Genomic DNA, 22,564 nt, shown 5'->3' on the forward strand with positions numbered 1-22,564 from the left:
CTAAGAGTAATTGTGTGTTAATTAAAGAGTTCAACCAATGGTGTAAGTAGAACAAAAAGATACTAAAAGGAATAAAATAGTAAGTTGTTCCTCGACATTCAAGAAAAGGGCTGAAAAAGCCATTGTTTCTCATAGTGTCCATTTCACTTCAACAGGTTTCCTTTTTTGTGGTTGGTTATTTGTCACTGATCAGGGAGAACACATGATATTTGTCCATTTGGGACTGGCTTATTTCACTCAGCATGATGTGTTCCAGATTCCACCATTTTGTTACAAATGACCAGATTTCATTTTATTTACTGCTGTATAGTATTCTATAGAGTACATATCCCATAATTTCTTTATCCATTCTTCTGTTGATGGGCATTTAGGTTGATTCCATGTCTTAGCTATTGCGAATTGAGCTGTGATAAACATTGAGGTGCAGACAGCTTTTGTGTTTGCCAATTTCATTTCCTTTGGGTAAATTCCTAGGAGTGGGATGGCTGGGTCATGTGGTAGGGTTATATTAAGGTTCCTAAGGAATCTCCAAACTGTCTTCCATAGTGGCTTGACCAGTTTGCATTCCCACCAACAGTGGGTTAGTGTCCCTTTTTCCCACATCCTCGCCAGCATCTTTGCTAGTTGATTTCTGTATGTGAGCCTTTCTAACCAGGGTGAGGTGAAACCTCATTGTGGTTTTGATTTGCATTTCCCTGATGGCTAGTGATCTTGAACATTTTTTCATGTGTCTGTTGGCCATTTGGATTTCCTCTTTTGAAAAATGTCTATTGAGGTCCTTGGCCCATCTCTTAAGTGGGTTGTTTATTTTGTTGTGGTGGAGTTTCTTGATCTCTTTGTAGATTCTGGTTATTAAACATCTATCAGTTGCGTAATTTGCAAATATCTTTTCCCATTCTGTCCGTTGCCTCTTCACTTTCCTGTTTCTTTTGCAGTACAGAAATTCTCAATTTGATGTAATCCCAATTGTTTATTCTGGCTTTGACTACCCATGCCTCTGGGGTCATTTCCAAGAAGTCTTTGCCTGTGCCTATATCTTGCAGGGTTTTTCCGATGTTCTCTAATAATTTCATGGTGTCAGGTCGTAGATTTAGATCTTTAATCCAGGGCGAGTGGAATTTTTTGTATAAGGTGTAAGGTAGGAGTCGTGCTTCATGATTCTGCACGTGGAAATCCAGTTTTCCCAGACCATTTGTTGAATACACTGTCCTTGCTCCAGGAATTGGTTTTAGATCCTTGATCGAATATAAGTTGGCTGTAGATGTTTGGATTGATTTCTGGTGTTTCAATTCTGTTCCATTGGTCTATCCATCTGTTTCTGTACCAGTACCATGCTGTTTTGATTACAACTGCCCTGTAGTATGTCTTGAAATCTGGTATTGTGATGCCTCTGGCTTTGTTTTTGTTGTACAAGATTGCTTTAGCTATTCGAGGTCTCCTGTGCCTCCATATGAATTTCAGCATCATTTTTTCCAGATCTGAGAAGAATGTCTTTTGTATTTTGATTGGTATCGCATTGAATCTATAAATTGCTTTTGGGAGAATGGACATTTTGATGATATTGATTCTTCCAATCCATGAGCATGGAAGATTTTTCCATTTTTTGGTATCCTCTTCTATTTCTTTAAGATTTTGTAATTCTCATTGTAGAGATCTTTGACATCCTTAGTTAAGTTTATTCCAAGGTATTTGATTGTTTTTGTAGCTATTGTGAATGGGATTGATCTTAGAAATTCTTTCTCAGCCATGGCATTGTCTGTGTATACAAAGGCTGTTGATTTCTGGGCATTGATTTTATATCTTGCTATTTTGCCAAAATCTTCTATGAGTTCCAATAGTCTCTTAGTAGAGTTCTTTGGTTCCCCTAAAGGAAGAATCATATCATCTGTGAAGAGGGATAATTTGACTTCTTCCTTCCCAATTTGTATCCCTTTAATTTCTTTTTCTTGGCTAATTGAATAGCAATGGTGAGAATGGGCACCCCTGTCTGGTACCAGATCTCAGTGGAAATGCTTCTAACTTTTGCCCATTCAATAGGATGCTGGTCATGGGTTTTTCATAAATTGCTTTGATTATATTGAAGAATGGTCCTATACCCAATTTGCTTAGCATTTTCATCATGAAAGGGTGTTCTATTTTATCAAATGCTTTCTCTGCATCTATTGAGATAATCTTATGGTTTTTCTTCTGCAGTCTATTAATGTGGTGTATCACATTGATTTATTTGCGAACGTTGAACCATCCCTGCATACCAGCAATCAATCCCACTTGGTCTGGGTGGATGATCTTTCTGATGTGCTGTTGCATTCTATTGGCCAGAATTTTATTGAGGATTTTTGCGTCTATGTTCATCAGGAAAATTGGTCTGTAATTCTCTTTTTCTTCTGCATCTTTTTCAGATTTAAGAATTAAGGTGATGCTGGTTTCATAGAATTTGAGAGGATTCCCTCTCTTTCAATTGTTCTGAATAGTTTGAGAAGAATTGGCATTAGTTCTTCTTTAAATGTCTGGTAGAATTCAGCAGTGAAAGTAGAAAGCCAAGATACTATGGCAAAAAAAAAAAAAATGACCTAAATGAAAGATCTCTGTGAGTGAGATACCAGCAGAAAGAATGGGCCATCAAAGAAGGAGGTACCTTTCTCTGAAAGGAGGAGAGAACTTCCACTTTGACTATGGCCTTGTCTAAATAAGGTCAGAGTTGGCGAACTCAAGAGGCTCCCATTGCCTTGGCAGCTCATGACAAGAGCTTCGGGCGATTACTGACGTCATAAATAAGAATATATCAATTGTTAAATCAACAACAGGAGTCACTGTGCACTTACTCCCCATGTAGGATCTCTGTCCTTAATGTGTTGTACTATGTGAATTAATGGTAGAACTATTACTTAAACAGTACTTTATACCTTGTGTTTCTTTGTGGGTGTAGTCTGTTGAAACCTTTACTTAGTATATACTAAGTTGATCTTCTGTATATAAAGATAATTGAAAATAAACCTTGATTAAGAATGGGATGGGAGAGGGAGTAGGAGATGGGATGGTTGCAGGTGGGAAGGAGGTTATGGGAGGAAAAACTCCTATAATCCAAAAGTTGTACTTTGAAAATGTATATTTATTAAATAAAAGTTGAAAACAAACTATTAGAATAAACAATTTTAGCAAAGTTTCAGAAATAGAAGTCCACATTCAAGAAGTAATAGCCTTGTGATATGCCAATAGTGAATCAGCTGACCAAGAAATCAAGAATGGAATCTAATTTTAATAGTTACCAAAAATAAAATACCTAAGCATAAATTTAACCAAAAATTATAAGCTTTCCACAACAAAAATTATAAATTACTGAAGGAATAAACTGAAGAGGACACACTAAAAAATGAAAAGACATTCCATACACATGAATTGGACGAATCAATATTGTTAAATGTCCGTAATACCCAAAATGATTTACATATTCAATGCGCTCTCTATCAAAATCCCAATGACATATTCTCACAGAACTAGGAAAAGCACTACTAAAATATGTGTGGAAGCAACCTTGATCAAAAAGAATAAAACATAAGGCATTACACTACCTGATTTTAAAATATGTTACAAAGCTATAGAAATTATAATAGCATGGAGTTGGTATGAAAACAGACATTCAGACAAATGGAACAGAATAGAAAGCCCAGAAATAAACCCTCGTATATGCAGCCAAATGAACACCGATACAGATATTAAGAACATGCACCAGGAGAATAAGAGTCTTTTCAATAGGTAGTGCTGGGAAAACTGGTTTTACACATGCACAAAAACAAAACTAGATCTCCCTCTCTCCCCATGTACAAAATTCAACTCAAAGTAGATCAAATACCTAAATGTAACAACTGAAATTGAAACTAGTAGAAAGCATAGGAGAAACACTACATGACCCTGGAAAGGGCACGAATTTTTTTTATCAGACCACAAAACACAGAAAACAAAAGCAAATATAGACAAATGGAAATTCATTCAACGGAAGTGCTTCTATACTGCAAAGAAATCAACAGAGTGCAGGAATAACCCATAGAATTGGAGAAAATATTTTAATGTGATATATGTAACATACATTTAATAATGATACATAAAGAACTCATAATAAAATATCACCTCACTACACTTGTACTGACTATCATCAAAAAGACAAAATACATTAAGTGCTGGCAAGGATGTGGGGGAAATGTGTACACTATTGGTGATGATATAAATTAATATGGCCATTGTGGAAACAGTATGGAGGTTCCTCAATAAGCTAAGAATGAAACTACTCAATGATCCAGCAATTCCACTACTGGGTACATTTCCAAGGGAAATGAAATCAACCCATCAAAGAAATATCTTAACTCCTGGGTTTATTGCAGCATTATTCATAGTAACTAAGAAATGGAAAAAATCATAATGTCCATCGGCTCATGAATGGATAAGGAAAAAAAATGGTCCATATACACAACAGAATACTATTCAACCATAAAAAAATGAAGTGTTATCATTTGCAACAAAAACGAAACTGTAGGTCATTAGTTAAGCAAAACATGCCAAAGCCAGAGAAACAAAATACTGCGTGATTTCACTCACAAGTAGAATCTAAAAAAGTTTATCTCATAGAAGTTTAGAGTATAGTTGTGGCTACCAGATGCTGGGAAAAATATGGAGAAGGGAGGGACAAAGACTTATTAATGGATACTAAGTAATACTTAGAAGAAAGAAGTTCTGGTGTACTATTGCACAGAAAAATGATTATGGATAATGATGAAGTACTATATATTTCTCTAAAAAATAAAAACTACAAGAAATGATTTTGAAAGATTTCACTACAAAGAAATGGCAAGTGTTTGAGGAGATAGATTATGTATAATTGGGTATTATTTGTATATATGCAAATATGTATATGTCAAAAATTTGCAGAATTTTTATGTGCTAATTAAAAATATTTCAAGAACTTTTAAAGTCATAACAGTGACAGATAATGGCACACAAGGGAAATATCTGGATAGAAATCTTTCATAGTGATATGGATACAGAAGTTTAAAGTTTATTTCACCAAATTATAGAGCTAAGACTTGTGCATTTTGATGTATGTAAATCATTAAAAAATGAAAAAAAATTATATATCTTAATATGAAGTAGAGAATAACCGGAAGTTGCATTGAAATAAGAATGACAAAGTTGGTGTTAAAACTCTCATAAGACCATGTAGTTAATTCTTTGGTACTGTTCATTTGTTTTTCTGTGTGCAGGGTAAGAATACGTGAGCTCTACCATATTAACAAATGCTTAAATGTAAAAGGCACTAATGTAGACTATAGGTACAATAATATACAACAGAGCTATAGAATTTAATCATCTTGCTTGACTGAAATTTCATGCTGATTAATGATTTTCCATTTTCTTCTCCACCACTCCAGTCACCATTCACACTTTCCATGAATTTGAGTATTTTAGATGCCTTGAAGAAGTAAAAACCTACAGTACTCATCCTTCTATGACTGGCTTACTTCACTTGCATAATGTACTCAAGGTGCACTGTGTTGGGGCCTATTGCAGAATTACTCATTCATCTGCTGTTGGACATGTATACTGTTTTCACACATGACCTGCTATAAAAAAATGCAATGAATATAAGAATGCTACTATCTCCTTGAGATTCTGATTTCAATTTTGGGGGTAAAAATCATGAAGTTGGATTGCTAGATCATATAATAGTTCTATTTTTAATTTTTTGAGGAACATCCCTATTGTTTTCCATAGCAGCTGCACCATTTTACATCTCCACTAACAGTATGCAAGCTATCCGATCACTCTACAATCTCAACAATTGTCATATTTTGTTTTATTGATAAGGACCATCCTGAGAATATCTCATTTGTTTGATCTGGATTTCCCTGACAATTAATGACATTGAGCACTATTTCTATATATCTACTGGCTATTTATATGTTTTCCTTGGTGAAATACTTATTCAAATGTTTAGCCAATTTTATAATTGGACAGTTAATTTTTAACTATTCTTTATAAGAGTTCCTTATGTATTCTGTTTTATCAGCATGATGTAAATTTTTCATCATATTTTGTACGTTGCCTTTTCATTTTATTTACCATGCAGACACTTCTGAATTGGATATAGTCACATTTGTTTGCAGTGCCTGTGCTTTTGGTATATTCGTGAACTAACTGCCAGAATCAATGCCATGAAGCTTTTTCCCAAGTTTCTTCCAAGAGTTTTACAGTTTATATAAAAGTTTGTCTTTAATCCATTTTAAGTTGATTTTTGCATGTTATAAATATCTAATTACATTCTTTTGCATGTGATGTCCAACTTTCCCAACCCTAATTCTTGAGATTAGTCTTGCCTCGTTTGTGTTTTTGGCACCCATTGTCAAAGATCAACTGCCATATATGTAAATTTACTTGTAAGTCTTTAAGGGGACCTCAATAAGTTTGTGGATAAATTAAAAGATAGGTTTATTTTGATGCCCAAAATTTTAAATCCATTCCTATTCATTTTCTGTTCCACTGCTGTATATTAAAAGTGTATTTGAGGCCAGCACCACAGCTCAATAGGCTAAACCTCCGCCTGCGGCGCCGGCACACTGGGTTCTAGTCCCGGTCGCTCCTCCTCCTGTCCAGCTCCCTGCTGCGGCCTGGGAGTGCAGTGGAGGATGGCCCAAGTGCTTGGGCCCTGCACCCCATGGGAGACCAGGAGAAGCACCTGGCTCCTGGCTTCAGATCAGCGCGGTGCACTGGCCACAGCACGCTGGCCGCAGGGGCATTACGGGGTGAACCAATGGAAAAGGAAGACCTTTCTCTCTGTCTCTCTCTCTCATTGTCCACTCTGCCTGCCAAAAAAAAAAAAAAAAAAAGTGCTTTTGAAAGTGAATATTCTGTCCACTCAGCCTCTGTCAAAGTAATAGGCACTGTGTTTATTATACTATGAGGAACAAAATAAGCATAACCTTTGCCTTCATCAAGTTTATGGGACTCTTAAGAAGCATACACAGTCACAAACTATACTATTGTGAAAGAGAATAAAGAATGTTCTAATACAGTATGGTGATTTAATTATTTTGAGAACGAACCAGATTTCAGATACTGTGCTAAACAAAGATAATATTACTACATTTACATATGAGGAATCTGAGTGATAATTACATTCTTATATATAACAAAAGACAAAGTATCATGTACTCGTGTTTCCTTAGCCACAATACCTGATCAATTGTCTGTTCTGAACCAAAGTTTTAGGGGGGTTAATAATACAGAGTAGATAACAGCAGATGTTGTTCTTGTAATAACTTAATTGTCCCATAAGGAGCTGGTTTCACTTCATTATTACCATAAAGTTAACCAAATAATTCAGCCTGTAAATGTTTTCTAGAATACATAGTTTCCACCATGTCTATTTAACATGCAGAAACCAGCTGACATTACCCTTTTGCTTAAAATTTCCTTTCAGCTTGAGCATGTCCCGAATTGCACATCTCTTCCCTCTCTTATTCCCACTCTTATATTTAACAATGATCACTTTTCAGTTAAGTTTCAGCACTTAAGAAGAATTGTGTATTGATTACAGTATTCAACCAAAAGTATTAAGTAGAACAAACAAAAAAAAAAATACTAAGAGGGATAACATATCAAGTTGCTCATCAACAGTCAGGGTGAGGGCTGATCAAGTCACCGTTTCTCATAGTGTTCATTTCACTTTAACAGGTTTCCTTTTTGGTGCTCAGTTAGTTGTCACCTATCAAGGAGAACAAGTGGTATTTGTCCCTTTGGGATTGGCTTATTTCACTCAGCATAATGTTTTCCAAATTCCTAACAGGGACATGCTCAAGCTGACTTACCTCAAACGGTAGAGTTAGAAACATACCAGGGGATTCCAATTCAATCCCATCAAGGTGGCTGTACCAATGCCATCTCACTAGTCCCAGTGATCAATTTCTGTTCACAATTGATCATAATGATAGGACTAAGAACCAAAGGGATCACATAAACAAGAATAGTGTCTGCAAATACTAGCTGATAGAATAAAAAAGGGAGAGAATGATCCAACATGGGAAGTGAGATACACAGCAGACCCATAGAATGGCAGGTGACCTAAACAGCATTCTGGCCTCAGAATCAGCCCTTAAGGCATGCGGATCCAGCTGAAAAGCCCATGAGAGTATTTCAGGCATGGAAAGCCAAGACACTCGGGGGGGAAAAAAAAAAAAAACCTAAATGAAAGATCTCCTCGATTGAGATCCCAGTGGAAAGAATGCGTCATCAAAGAAGGAGGTACCTTTCTCTGAAGGGAGGAGAGAACTTCCACTTTGACCATGGCCTTGTCTAAAAATGATCAGAGTCAGTGAACTCAGGGGGCTTCCATAGCCTTGGCAGCTCATGACAAGAGCCTAGGGTGATTACTGATGCCATAAACAAGAGTCTCAAATTGTTAAGTCAACAACAGGAGTCACTGTGCACTTACTCCTCATGTAGGATCTCTGTCCTTAGTGTGCTGTACATTGAGATTTAATGCTATAACTAGTACTCAAACAGTATTTTTCACTTTATGTTTCTGTGTGGGAGTAAACTGTTGAAATCTTTACTTAATGTATGCTAAACTGATCTTCTGTATATAAAGAGAAATGAAAATGAATCTTGATGTGAATGGAAGGGGAGAGGGAGTGGGAAAGGGGAGGGTTGCAGGTGGGAGCGACGTTATTGGGGGGGGGGGGAAGCCATTGTAATCCATAAGCTGTACTTTGGAAATCTATATTCATTAAATAAAAGTTAAAAAAAAAATTCCTTTCAACTTTGCACAGCTCTCAGAGAAAAAAAAGTTCTAAAGTTCTAACAAAGGGCCTCTACCACTAACCCTCTGTTGCTGTCACTAACGCCTTCATGCTAATCCTCAAATGGGCCAACCCATTCCTTCCATAAGCTCTTTATACTTCATTTCGCCTATGCCTGGAATTCCATTTTCCCAAGTATGGCATTCTAGCCTCAGTCTCTTCAATAGCGGAGGACTTCCCCATCACTCTATATAAAACATCACTCCATTATCTGTCTTTTTACCCAGTTTTCTTCTTCATAGCACTTAACACCACCTAAAACATGTCGTTTGTGTGTGTGCGTGTGTATACCATTATTCTTATTGGACCTGGAGATGGTCACTAGGGTAGAGGCAAGAAGAAGGAAGGGAGTCTGTTGATAAGATGGAAGGAGGAGCAGAACAACATGCTGTCACAGATCTGAAGGATGGTAGGAATGAAAAAATAGGACAAATGTACAGAAGGACAAAGATTGCTAATTGGACAGCAAAGATTTCTTCATCGTCTGAGAAGGTCACTTACAGTACATGAAAGGCAAATCACCAAAAATTAGAGTACAAAGTTTACCACTTTGTGTCCCCTTGGACTGTAGATGATGCAAATATAAAAACTGGGTGATTTCTAAAAGCACCAGTATACAAGACAAACAAGTTCCTAATTAATAAATTGCATAGTAGCAATTTATGGACTTCAGACCAAAGTGTACATATAGACATGTCGACTACCAAGATAGACAAGGTTTATGAAATAGTCTCTTAACTGAAAGTTATTATAATTTCAAGGGATTTTTCTATTCATCATTCAATGACCAATTCTGGGCAAATGTGCAGGAAGTCACTTAAATAGCAGATTTCTCCATTTAAAATAATTGTTTAACATTTAAATATAAAATTAAAATTTTATGTTCTCCCTTTCCAAGGAAGATGCAACCTATTATATAATTCATCTCCAATACTCAATATGTAAAATAATTTTTCTTCAATCTAATCACAGATATTTGCAATAATATACTTTCTCCTTTAAAAGAGCTCTAAGGAAATTTTCTCATCGATTTTTCTTATCAAGTCTCATCAATTTCTCATCAATTATTTGCTAAACTTTCTACTGCAGAAGATAATCTACATTCATAGAAAGTACAGACAAAAGTGGTATTGTTCAAAATTTGACAATGCTTACAACAGATAAAAAGACAATGCCTTGACTTAATTATAGCAGTTCAAATGATACTTTAGCATAAAATATTTTCCACTTACACTTCTTTCTATATGCTTCATCAGTGAATTTCAACAATGTTAATGAAGTGATGATTTTTTAATAAAACTCAGGAATGACAGCCTTTAGAGTTATTAAGAATAACTGACATTTCAAACTACTTTAGGATTTATACAGCTCTTTCACATAGATTGTCTCATTTAATTATCACATCACTCCCTAGGAGTTAATAACATTACATATAATTACTCCCAGTTTAACAATAAGAAAATTGAGTTAATAAATGGCAGAATATTGGAAGTCATGTATCTGAACTTTAAGTTCAGTACACTTTCCCACAGCAACTCTCCTCCAAATAAATATTAATTTTACTGTCAATTTGCCTGAATTTTCTAGATACATTATTAAATGCTACAAGTATAATCACAGATAACAAAATACTTATAATCTGAGTTTTTGCATATTAACTATTTTTACAGTATTTTATATCCATAATTATCTTGCCTTAAGAAATACCCTAACCTTAGAAGATAAACATTAGGTTAACTTACAGAAGGAACCTCATATTTAAAACCGATTCTACTAGAAACTTGAGAAACATGGGTGATGAAATATTATAATTTGGAGTAAACAGTTAGCATGACAAATGTAGTTTGTGAAACTTTACAAAATTTCATTCTCCATTTCCTGAGAATGAATCAGAAGAATTAGGTTACAGCATGTACTTCACCAAAAGGCGTTGTGACAGTACGCCATGCTTAATATTCATTCAATAAAATAAATATTACACACCTATCATGTGTCAAGGAGTTTTCCTTCAAAGTTCTCATGTCAGGTAGATTAAGGCAAATAAATATTTTATTTTCTAATTTGTTAAATTTTAAATTATATTGAATGAAATAAATTTGAGAGGTAACCATAAACTAATGAATTTAAAACTATAGTCTGATATTTTAATAAACAAATATTTCATTTCAGTGATACCTATTTTAATAGATGATAGTTGATATAATTTTGATTATAGTAATTAATGTTAACATCCAATAATCAACAATAATTAATGTTACTTAGATAAAATTTATTTCATAAAATACTGTATCTAGTCAAAATGAAACTGGCAAACTCAGTCAAAAATTCAAAGGAAATCAGGAACTGAAACAGTATATGCAGAAAGTACTGTGAAAAATTTGTTTTATCAAATTCCAAGTGCTTCTATCGGGCTTCTACACAATCTTACAGTACGCATCAGGGCAAAGAGAACAAGCCACTTCTGAGAAGCAGACCAAGAGTAGAGAGCACTGGATCCAATAACATAATTCCTGTAGCTCATCATACACTGCCATGTAAACATTCTAAGTAACATTTTAGGTAATGCAAAATTACCAGATCTTACATGAACTGTCTTCCACATCTAAGCATTGGTTTCTCCACGTAACACTGTCTCAGATGAGTAGATATACCCCAAATCAACCCATTCACATATTTATTTGCCAGAATAACACTGGTTGTTTACAGAAATTGTCCATCAAAAGTTCAAAGTCATCTATTAGTTTTAGAAAGAAAGAAGATGTAGAGAGATTTGGCTTCTAAGTTTCTTCTGTGTATATAAATTCATACCAACGTTCACAAAACAAGTTTCCTTTCAGATATATTTTTGAAATCTTTAGAATAAAATGTACTTTATAAAAATGCTTGTCATGTTATTGAATGAAAAACTAAGTTAAAGGAAAAAGTTACATGAGGCATTACTATAGATTTCATTTAAAGGCTGCTATGAAGTATGGAGATAAACATGCATTGAGAAAAAGTCCAAAGCAAAATTCAATCAAATGGCAGCAGTAGCTGCCCCTGGCTTATATTCGTTTCCCCAAAGTCCATCATTTACATTATTCCTTTTGGGGAATTTTCAAATACTAAAATTCCTCTACTGCTTTCTGTAATTTTGTTATTATCTTGGAAATTAGTTCATCATCACAGGATAAAACTTCACAAATCATGCAAAGATTAATAAACAGATAAAGAAGTGACTGTTTTATAACAAATTAACCCCTTCCTTCAGAACCTCCTGTGTTCCACTCTTGATGATGAGTTGCAGCTTTCAGAGTTCTCATCAGTTAATCAGGTAATTTGCTGGTAAAGCTATTTACATTCTTTACTACTGGAACTTAAATAAAATTCAGCCCCCCAGAATTAAGTTTCTGGTACATTATACATATAAGCCTCATTCAACTTCATTTTTACTCAGTCTAAAATAAAAACAATTGTTTAAAAATAGCATACTCAGCTGCCTGTTTGTAGTACTTCAGGTCTTTCTTTAAATTTTTGTTCTCGTTTTCTAAAAGCATAATCTGGCTGTAGACGTCTGGAACATTCCCAGAAGCTCTAAGTTCAGTTACTCCCTTCTGTATTAACTCATACCTAGGATAAAACAGAACAAACAGTTTTATATCACTTCTTTCTACCAAATTGGCTTAATTCATCTACAGTTCAAAAGGTTAAGACTTGGGCAATTTTACAGTATTTAGTTTCTATATCACATTTATAAATTTAAGTGTAATCATTCTCAATAAATTGTATATAAAATATTAATGAATCGCTAGGCACTGATAACATCATTGTATATAAAATATAATAGACATCTACATTTCAAGCATTTTTCCAGACACTGGTAACATTGACAAAACTAAGTTCCTATCTCATCAATTTTACAATCTGGTGGGGATGGTGATAAGCTCAGTGAAGTAAAATAAGAAAGAACAAGAGAAATGGAGCGGTCAGCCATGTAGCATAGCAGGTAAAGCCATCGCCTGCAACACCAGCATCCCATATGGCTGTTGTCTCATGTCCCAGGTGTTCCACTTATGATCCAGCTCCCTGCTATTGTGCCTGGGAAAGCAGCAGAGGACAGAACAAGTGCTTGGGCCCCTGCTACCATATGAGAGACCTAGAAGAAGATCCTGGCTCCTGGTTTCAGATCAGCCCAACTCTGGACGTTGGAGTCATTTCGGGAGTTAACTGGTGGATAGAAGACCTTTCTCCCTGTCTCTCCCTTTGAGTGTAACTCTACCTCTCAAATAAATAAATAAGTCTTTAAAATAAAAATGAAAAATAAAGTCACCAGAGACCAAGCAAGGCAGAGAATATAAAGATAAATTTTATAAAGATGAAAAAAAGTTATATAAAGATGAAATTAGAGGACAGAGTCATAAAGCACTACACCATTTCAAAGTTGGTGTAAAAACAGAAACAGAACTAAAAAAGATTAAGAAGAGTAACGTCGTGGGAAAATAAGAGTAGATGGCCCAGGGGCCAAGGGACGAAAGTGTTCTAAGAAGGCAGAAATAACCAACAGTGACAAATGCTGCCAGGACTGTGAAACGGAGTTCTGGGAATCAATCAGTGAATTTTGCAATTGTGAAAGTTACTGAAAAAGTTTTAGTAGCATCATGGGGATAAAAACCAAACCACAGAGTTAGGAGGGTGGCTTACAAGGAAATACGCCATAGAGTTTAGAAAACCAAGATGCACTTAGGAGAGGATGTGGAGTAGAAGAGGGGTGTCTCCTTTAGTACTTGTGAGATATTCTAGTACAACTGTATGCTTACAGGAATGATCCAGAAGAGAGAGGAAGAATCAATATGTAGGAGAGACAGGGAAGTTACAGGAGCAATGTCTTTGAGTAGGGAAGAGGAGCTGAGAGGCAGTAGACAAAAAGAGACAACAGCCTGTGTGGTTCAGCAAGTGTGATGGCAGAGAAGGAAATGCCCAGGGACAGAGGCAGAAGGTTAATAAAAGGGAGGCAAGAACAATGGAACTTGGATTTTCTCAGTAAAATAGAACATTAGAGGATCCTTTATAAATTATAAATAATTACAGCTTTAATCACTGTGTATAGCAATCAATAAAACTGAAAAGCAATTTAAGCACAGATAAACATTACAAGTGATAGTGATTAATGAAGAAACCCTTACCAAGCTTGCTGTAGATGTGCTATGTATCATTTATATTAGTTATAAATGTTGAAATTACCATTTTCCTATGGCAAGTCATATTATTAATAGGCCACATATTAATACTCATATTTTTGTATTTTTTCTTATTTGATATTAAAGCATCAAGAGGGTTTGTGTGAAGTATTCTGAAGAATTATTAGAATATAATGTAATATTTGCCACTATTTATAAAATAGCAAATGGACAGCCATTAAATCATAAGTATTTTATCTATATTTGGAATGTCATTCAGACTTCTCAAACAGAAGAACACATAGGGATTGATTGATGTATTGAACCTTGAAACTTTTCTGATCATAAAACTGGTGTTCAGCAACTTGCTTTCACAAAGGCAGGAAACAAAAAACACTAAAGGAATTATATGTATAAGGAAAGTAAGTATTTAGTAGTTTTCTTTAAATTAAATACTGTACAAGGAATATACCATGTGCTAAAAGAAGAACAAATCAAGCATAATATTTACATGTATTTTATCATATCTACCTAGGTCTTCAACAATCAATTATTAATCATGCAAAACTTCTGCCATAAAATTATCAGATACCTTTAAATTTAGTTAAGACTGTAAATAATTGGACATCTTAATCTACAAACTTCAGAAATATAACTTTCCTCAGTAACACATTCTTTCACATAAAGTTTTATTTTTTGTTTTTTTTTTTTTCCAGTTTTGTGGCAATTCTGTATGTCTTGCTTTAAAGAAAAACCCTGGGGGCCGGCACTGTGGCTTACGGGGTAAAGCTGCTGCCTGCGTGCCATATGGGCGCCAATTCAAGTTCTACCTGCTTTACTTCCCATCCAGCCCTCTGCTATAGCCTGGGAAAGCAGTGGAAGATAGCCCAAGTCCTTGAGCCCCTGCACCCACGTGAAAGACCCAGAAGAAGCTCCTGGTTCCTGGCTTCAGATCAGTGCAACTCTTGCCATTGCAGCCAACTGGGAAATGAACCAGCAGATGGAAGACCTCTCTTTCTCCGCCTCTCCTTCTCTCTGTGTGTAACTCTGACTTTCAAACAAATAAATAAATCTTAAAAAAAAATAAAATAAAATAAAGAGTTCGGCGCTGCAGCTCACTAGGCTAATCCTCCGCCTGCAGTGCTGGCAACCCGGGTTCTAGTCCCAGTTGGGGCGCCAGATTCTGTCCCAGTTGCTCCTCTTCCAGTCCAGCTCTCTGCTGTGGCCAGGGAAGGTAGTGGAGGATGGCCCAAGTGCTTGGGCCCTGCACCCACATGGGAGACCAGGAAGAAGCACCTGGCTCCTGGCTTTGGATCCGTGCAGCACACCGGTCGTAGCAGCCGTTAGGGGAGTGAACCAATGAAAGGAAGACCTTTCTCTCTGTCTCTCTCTCTCACTGTCTAACTCTGCCTGTCAAAAATAAAATAAAATAATTTTTTTTTTATTTCGTCCCTCATGTTCCTTCACTTTTAGGGTAAGACTGAAAAGTGTTCTAAGGGGGAAAAGAGCATCATAACTATTAGGAATATGAAATAAAATTTATTGTAAGATAAAATCACCAATAAAATAATTTCCAATAAAATTACAGCAATATTCTTAATAGTTACGATAAGGCTCATAACTACTTAGAATCATGCAGAAATAGGGAATATGAAGGTACTTGAAAAAATTCATGGAAAAATGGAATTAAAAGTTTATTCTGTCCAAAAATTTCTGAAATGTACGCATAGCTTTTTCATGATACACATTTCAATGAATTTTTAATATCCCTGTTATGCATGCCTTTCAGTGAGAACAAATGCATGGATCTTTCATAGATTTTTCTTCATATCTGAAGAGTTTCAGATCCACTACCACAAATGATTAATAGTATGATAGAATTCTAGTAAATATATAAATGGTGTCAGAAGAACAAGCATTATTTTTCCTCTAGAATGACTACCAAAATATAGGATATTAAAGAAACAAAGTCATCTAGATACTGAAAAGCAGCCAATGAGAATTTTCTCTTCATGGTTTTTGAAACAGAAGTAGGGAAATATTTTACAAAGACAGAGTTCTCCACTAAAGAAAGAAATAGAAAACAACACACAAAAAAATGGAAAAACCTGCCATGCTCATGGATTAGAAGAATCAATATCATCAAAATGTCCATTCTCCCTAAAGCAATTTATAGATTCAATGCAATACCAATCAAAATACCAAAGACATTCTTCAAAGACCTAGAAAAAACAATGCTGAAATTCATATGGAGAAACAGGAGACCAAGAATAGCTAAAGCAATCCTTTACAATAAAAACAAGGCCAGAGGCATCACAATTCCAGAATTCAAGACATACTACAGGGCAGTTATAATCAAAACAGCCTGGTACTGGTACAAAAACAGATGGCTAGACCAATGGAACAGAATAGAAACACCGGAGATCAATCCAAACATCTATAACCAACTCATATTCGACAAAGGACCTAAAACCAACTCCTGGAACAAGGACAGCCTCTTCAACAAATGGTGCTGGGAAAACTGGATGTCCACATGTCTAAGTATGAAGCAAGACCCCTACCTTACACCTTATACAAAAATCCACTCAACATGGATCAAAGAACTAGAGATACGCCACAACACCATGAAACTAATTGAGAGCACAGGGGAAACCCTTCAAGACATTGGAACAGGCGAAGAATTCCTGGAGAAGACCCCAGAGGCACAGGTAATTAAAGATAAAATAAACAAATGGGATTACCTCAAATTGAAGAGTTTCTTTACAGCAAAAGAAACAGTCAGGAAAGTAAAGAGGCAACCAACAGAATGGGAGATGTTATTCACAAACTACACAACAGATAAAGGATTAACAACTAGAATCTATAAAATGATCAAGGAACACCACAGGAAAAAAATAAATAAAAAGATGGGCCAAGGACCTTAACAGACATTTTTCAAAAGAGTAAATCCAAATGGCCAACAAACACTTGAAAAAATGCTCAGGATCCTTAGCAATAAGGGAAATGCAGATCAAAACCATAATGAGGTTTCACCTCACTCCGGTTAGAATGGCTCACATACAGAAATCAACCAACAACAGATGCTGGCGAGGATGTGGGGAAAAAGGGGCACTAATCCACTGTTGGTGGGAATGCAAACTGGTAAAGCCACTATGGAAGACAGTTTGGAGAGTCCTCAGAAATCTGAATATAGCAGTACCACAGGACCCAGCCATCCCACTCCTTGGAATTTACCCAAATGGAATTAAAGGGAAAAAAAGAGCCATTTGCACCTCAATATTTGTTGCAGCTCAATTCACAATAGCTAAGACATGGAATCAACCTAAAAGTCCATCAACGGATGACTGGCTAAAGAAATTATGGGAGCCGGCGCCGCGGCTCACTAGGCTAATCCTCCGCCTAGCGGCGCCGGCACACCGGGTTCTAGTCCCGGTCAGGGCGCCGGATTCTGCCCCGGTTGCCCCTCTTCCAGGCCAGCTCTCTGCTGTGGCCAGGGAGTGCAGTGGAGGATGGCCCAGGTGCTTGGGCCCTGCACCCCATGGGAGACCAGGAAAAGCACCTGGCTCCTGGCTCCTGCCACCGGATCAGCGCGGTGCGCCAGCCGCAGCGCGCTGGCCGCGGCGGCCATTGGAGGGTGAACCAACGGCAAAGGAAGAGCTTTCTCTCTGTCTCTCTCTCACTGTCCACTCTGCCTGTCCAAAAAAAAAAAAAAAGAAATTATGGGATATGTACTCTATGGAACACTATACAGCAATAAAAAAAAATGAAATCCAGTCATTTGCAACAAAACGGAGGAATCTGGAAAATATCATGCTGAGTGAAATAAGCCTGTCCAAAAGGGACAAATATCATATGTTCTCCCTGATTGATGGCAACTAAACAAGCATCTCAAAGGAAACCCATTGAAGTGAAATGGACACTATGAGAGACAATGACATGATCAGCCCTTGTCTAGACTGTTGAGGAACAACTTACTATTTTATTCCTTTTAGTATTTTTTTGTTGTTGTAGTTGCTCTGTTTGTTCTACTTAATACCACTGGTTGAACTCTGTAATCAATACACAATTATTCTTAGGCATTTAAAATTAACAGAAAAGTGATCTCTGTTAAATTTAAGAATGGGAATAAGAGATGGAGGAGATATACAGGTCGGCACATGCTCACTTGGACTTACCTCCAGTGGTGGAGCTAGAAATGTGCCAGGGGATTTCAACTCAATCTTATCAAGGAGGCATGTACCAATGTCAGCTCACTTGGTAAAGTGATAAGTATAAGTACATAACCAATCAAAAAGATAGGGTATGTGTCGAAGAGATTACACAAATAAGACCAGTGTATGCAAATAATGAAGAATAGGATTAAAAGGAAGAGAATGATCCTGCGGGGAAAGCAGGACACACAGCAGACTCAGAATGGCAAATGCCCCAAACAGCACTCTGGCCTCAGAATCAACCCCTGGGGCATTCGGATCTGGCTAAAAGACCCATGAGAGTCTCACAGGCATGGAAAGCCAAGACACAGTGGCAAAAACAACCTAAATGAAAGATCCTGGTGAACAAGACCCCAGCGGAAGGAACAGGCCATCAAGGAGGGAGGCACCTTTCTCTGAAGGGAGGAAGGAACCTCCATTGTGATACGGCCTTGACTAAACAAGTTCAGAGTTGGTGAACTCAAGGGGCTTCCATAGCCTAGACAGCTCATGGCAAGAGCCTTGGGGGATTGCTGACATCATAAATCAGAGTGCCAATTGTTAAATCAACAACGGGAGTCACTGGGTACATGCTCCCCAGGTAGGATCTCTGTCCTTAATGTGTTTTACTATGAAACTTAAAAGCAACACTACTAGTCAAACAATATCCTACACCTTGTGCAGTTGTGTGAGTGCAGTCTGTTGAAATCTTTGCTTAGTATATACTAAGTTGATCTTCTGTATATAAAGATAATTGAAAATGAAACTCGATGAAGGGCAGGATGGGAGAGGGAATGGGAGAGGGGAGGGCCGTGGGAGTGAGGGAGGTTGTGGGGGGGGGAGGGCACAATAATACAAAAGTTGCACTTTGTAAATTCACATTTATTAAATAAAAAAATAAAAACAAAGACAGAGTTCTCTTAATCACAGCCAAAACTGAAAATGCTGGAACACAGTAGTGTCAAGACTCTACCACTTAGGAAGCTGAGTCCTTCATAGAAAAAATAAAGTATTGCTGCAAGCTTAGTCCCCATCATTTCTGAAGTTTATACAGAAAGTAGGCACCAATTTGGACTCTAAATAAATAGTTATTACTTAAGTTCTTTTAGTCCCTAGCCAAATAAAAATTTAGATTTATTAGTATTATCTTTTCAACATTCCCTTGCATAATTCCACAGTACAGTATTGTGATTAGGAGACTGTTCTTTTACATCAGTGTGGCCCGGATTTATGCTGTCAGTTACTGGCTATGACTTGTTGACAGTTACTGAGCCACATTCCCTAACTTCTGTAAGCCTATTTCCTTATCTACAAAATGGACATATGACAGTAGTCACCTGCAATATACAGCTGCTGGTAGAAGTAAAATTATATAACATGCTCTATCAATAAAAATAATAAAAGGTAAATGCCTGAGTGATAAGAAAAAGGCTTCATCTTCATAAATATTTTTAAAACCTTGACATACAGCAAACAGTATATTGACCTTAAGTTAAACATTCAACTACAAGGCAGTCTAGATATTACAGTGCAATAATTTATAAAGATAATTTTACATGTGAAATTTACATCTCTCAAATGTAGTAAAAGTTAGCATAATAGAGGAAGCATGACGTTTATGTGATTAACTTAATTCTGATTAAGGGGAAAATTCTTACACGATACATAATCAGAAGTCAATGCCTCGAAAAAAAAAAAAAGAAAAGAAAAAAAAAAAACGCACAGTGACGCAAGAAGAATTAACTATGCCGAGTAACAAACACAGAAATAGAGGGAGCAAGATCAACGATGACACTATGATGCCTCCAAATAAGCAAAACACCCCAAGCCAAGAGTATGAAGATGATGAGATAGAAGAAATGCAAGATACGGATTTCAAAAAATTTATGATAAGAACATTTAGAAGTTTTCAAAAGCAAATCCTTGAACTACAGAAATCCTTAATGGACAAGATTGAAAATCTCTCTCGTGAAAACGAAATTTTAAGGAAGAGTCAAAATGAAACTCAGAAACTAGTAGAACAAGAAAGTGTTATAGTGAAGAGAAATCAAAATGAAATGAAGAGCTCAATAGATCAAATGACAAACACATTAGAAAGCCTTAAAAACAGAATGGGTGAAGCAGAAGAGAGAATATCGGACTTAGAAGATAGAGCACAGGAAAACATACAGTCAAACCAAAGAAAAGAAGAGGAAATTAGAAACCTAAAAAATATTGTTGGGAATCTACAGGATACTATCAAAAAAACCAACATTCGAGTTCTAGGAGTTCCTGAAGGCATGGAGAGAGAGAAAGGATTGGAAGGCCTTTTTAGTGAGATACTAGCAGAGAACTTTCCAGGTTTGGAGAAGGACAGAGATATCCTAGTACAGGAAGCTCATAGAACCCCCAATAAACATGACCAAAAGAGATCCTCACCACGACACGTGGTAATTAAACTTACCACAGTGAAACATAAAGAAAAGATCCTAAAATGTGCAAGAGAGAAACGTCAGATTACTCTCAGAGGATCTCCAATCAGACTCACAGCTGACTTCTCATCAGAAACCCTACAAGCTAGGAGGGAATGGCGAGACATAGCACAGGTGCTAAGAGAGAAAAATTGCCAGCCCAGAATATTATATCCTGCCAAGCTCTCATTTGTGAATGAAGGTGAAATAAAGACCTTTCATAGCAAACAGAAATTGAAAGACTTTGTGGCCACTCGTCCGGCCCTGCAAAAGATACTTAAAGATGTGCTACACTCAGAAACACAGAAACACGGCCATCAATATGAAAGAAGGGAAGGGAAGAACACCTACCAGTAAAAGAGCATGGGAAGCTCAAAGCATATACTAGAAAATATTTCCGGGAAAATGGCAGGGCAAAGTCACTACGTATCAATAGTCACATTGAACATTAATGGTCTGAATTCTTCAGTTAAAAGACACCGTTTAGCTGACTGGCTCACAGAACACAACCCAACTATTTGTTGCCTACAAGAAACACATCTCTCTAACAAAGAGGCATGCAGACTGAAAGTGAAAGGTTGGAAAAAGATATTCCATGCCAACAGAAACCAAAAAAAAGCAGGTGTAGCCATATTAATATCAGACAAAATAAACTTTAATACAAAAACTGTTAAGAGAGACAAAGAGGGACACTATATAATGATTAAGGGTTCAATTCAACAGGAAGATGTAACTATTATAAATGTATATGCACCTAATTACAGGGCACCAGTCTATTTAAAAGATATGTTAAGGGACTTAAAGGGAGATTTAGATTCCAATACAATAGTACTGGGGGACTTCAATACTCCACTCTCAGAAATAGACAGATCATCCGGACAGAAGATCAACAAGGAAACAGCAGATTTAAATGACACTATAGCCCAAATGGATCTAACAGATATATACAGAACTTTCAACCCTACATCTACAGACTTCACATTCTTCTCAGCAGCGCATGGAACCTTCTCTAGGATTGACCACATACTAGGCCATAAAGCAAGTCTCAGCAAATTTAAAAGAATTAGAATCATACCATGCAGCTTCTCAGACCACAGCGGGATGAAGCTGGAAATTAGCAACTCAGGAAACCCCAGAAAGTATGCAAACACATGGAGACTGAACAACATGCTCCTGAATGAACACTGGGTCATTCAAGAAATCAAAAGAGAAATCAAAAACTTTCTGGAAGTAAATGAAGACAACAACACAACATATCAAAACTTATGGGATACAGCAAAAGCAGTATTGAGAGGCAAATTTATAGCAATAGGTGCCTATACCAAGAAATTGGAAAGGTACCAAATAAATGAGCTTTCAGCGCACCTCAAGGACCTAGAAAAACTGCAGCAAACCAAACCCAAATCTAGTAGGAGAAGAGAAATAATTAAAACCAGAGAAGAAATTAATAGGATTGAATCCAAAAAAACATTACAAAAAATCAGCCAAGCGAGAAGCTGGTTTTTTGAAAAAATAAACAAAATTGACACCCCATTGGCCCAACTAACTAAAAAAAGAAGAGAAAAGACCCAAATCAATAAAATCAGAGATGAAAAAGGAAATGTAACAACAGACACCACAGAAATAAAAAGAATCATCAGAAATTACTACAAGGACCTGTACGCCAGCAAACAGGAAAACCTATCAGAAATGGATAGATTCCTGGACACATGCAACCTACCTAAATTGAACCATGAAGACATCGAAAACCTAAACAGACCCATAACTGAAACAGAAATTGAAACAGTAATAAAGGCCCTCCCAACAAAGAAAAGCCCAGGACCAGATGGATTCACCGCTGAATTCTACCAGACATTTAAAGAAGAACTAATCCCATTTCTTCTCAAACTATTCAGAACAATCGAAAAAGAGGGAATCCTCCC

At 36.5% G+C, this 22,564-nt stretch overlaps 1 protein-coding gene across 16 annotated transcripts in view; it reads right to left on the reverse strand.

The window, feature by feature from the left end:
* The window catches only part of SPAG16 (sperm associated antigen 16), a 1,190,570-nt gene that overhangs the window by 1,141,675 nt on the left and 26,331 nt on the right, over positions 1-22,564 (reverse strand). For all 16 annotated transcript variants that reach the window (XR_007920574.2, XR_011387124.1, XR_011387125.1 and 13 more), the window contains exon 5: positions 12,318-12,455. Coding sequence is in view for 13 of the 16 variants with exons in the window: in XM_051849131.2 (XP_051705091.2) it covers positions 12,318-12,455 (138 nt within the window). In the remaining 3 variants the exon portion in view is untranslated. The remainder of the gene's footprint in view (positions 1-12,317; positions 12,456-22,564) is intronic.

This window comes from Oryctolagus cuniculus, chromosome 3, assembly GCF_964237555.1.
Source record: "Oryctolagus cuniculus chromosome 3, mOryCun1.1, whole genome shotgun sequence".
Lineage (NCBI taxonomy): Eukaryota > Metazoa > Chordata > Mammalia > Lagomorpha > Leporidae > Oryctolagus > Oryctolagus cuniculus.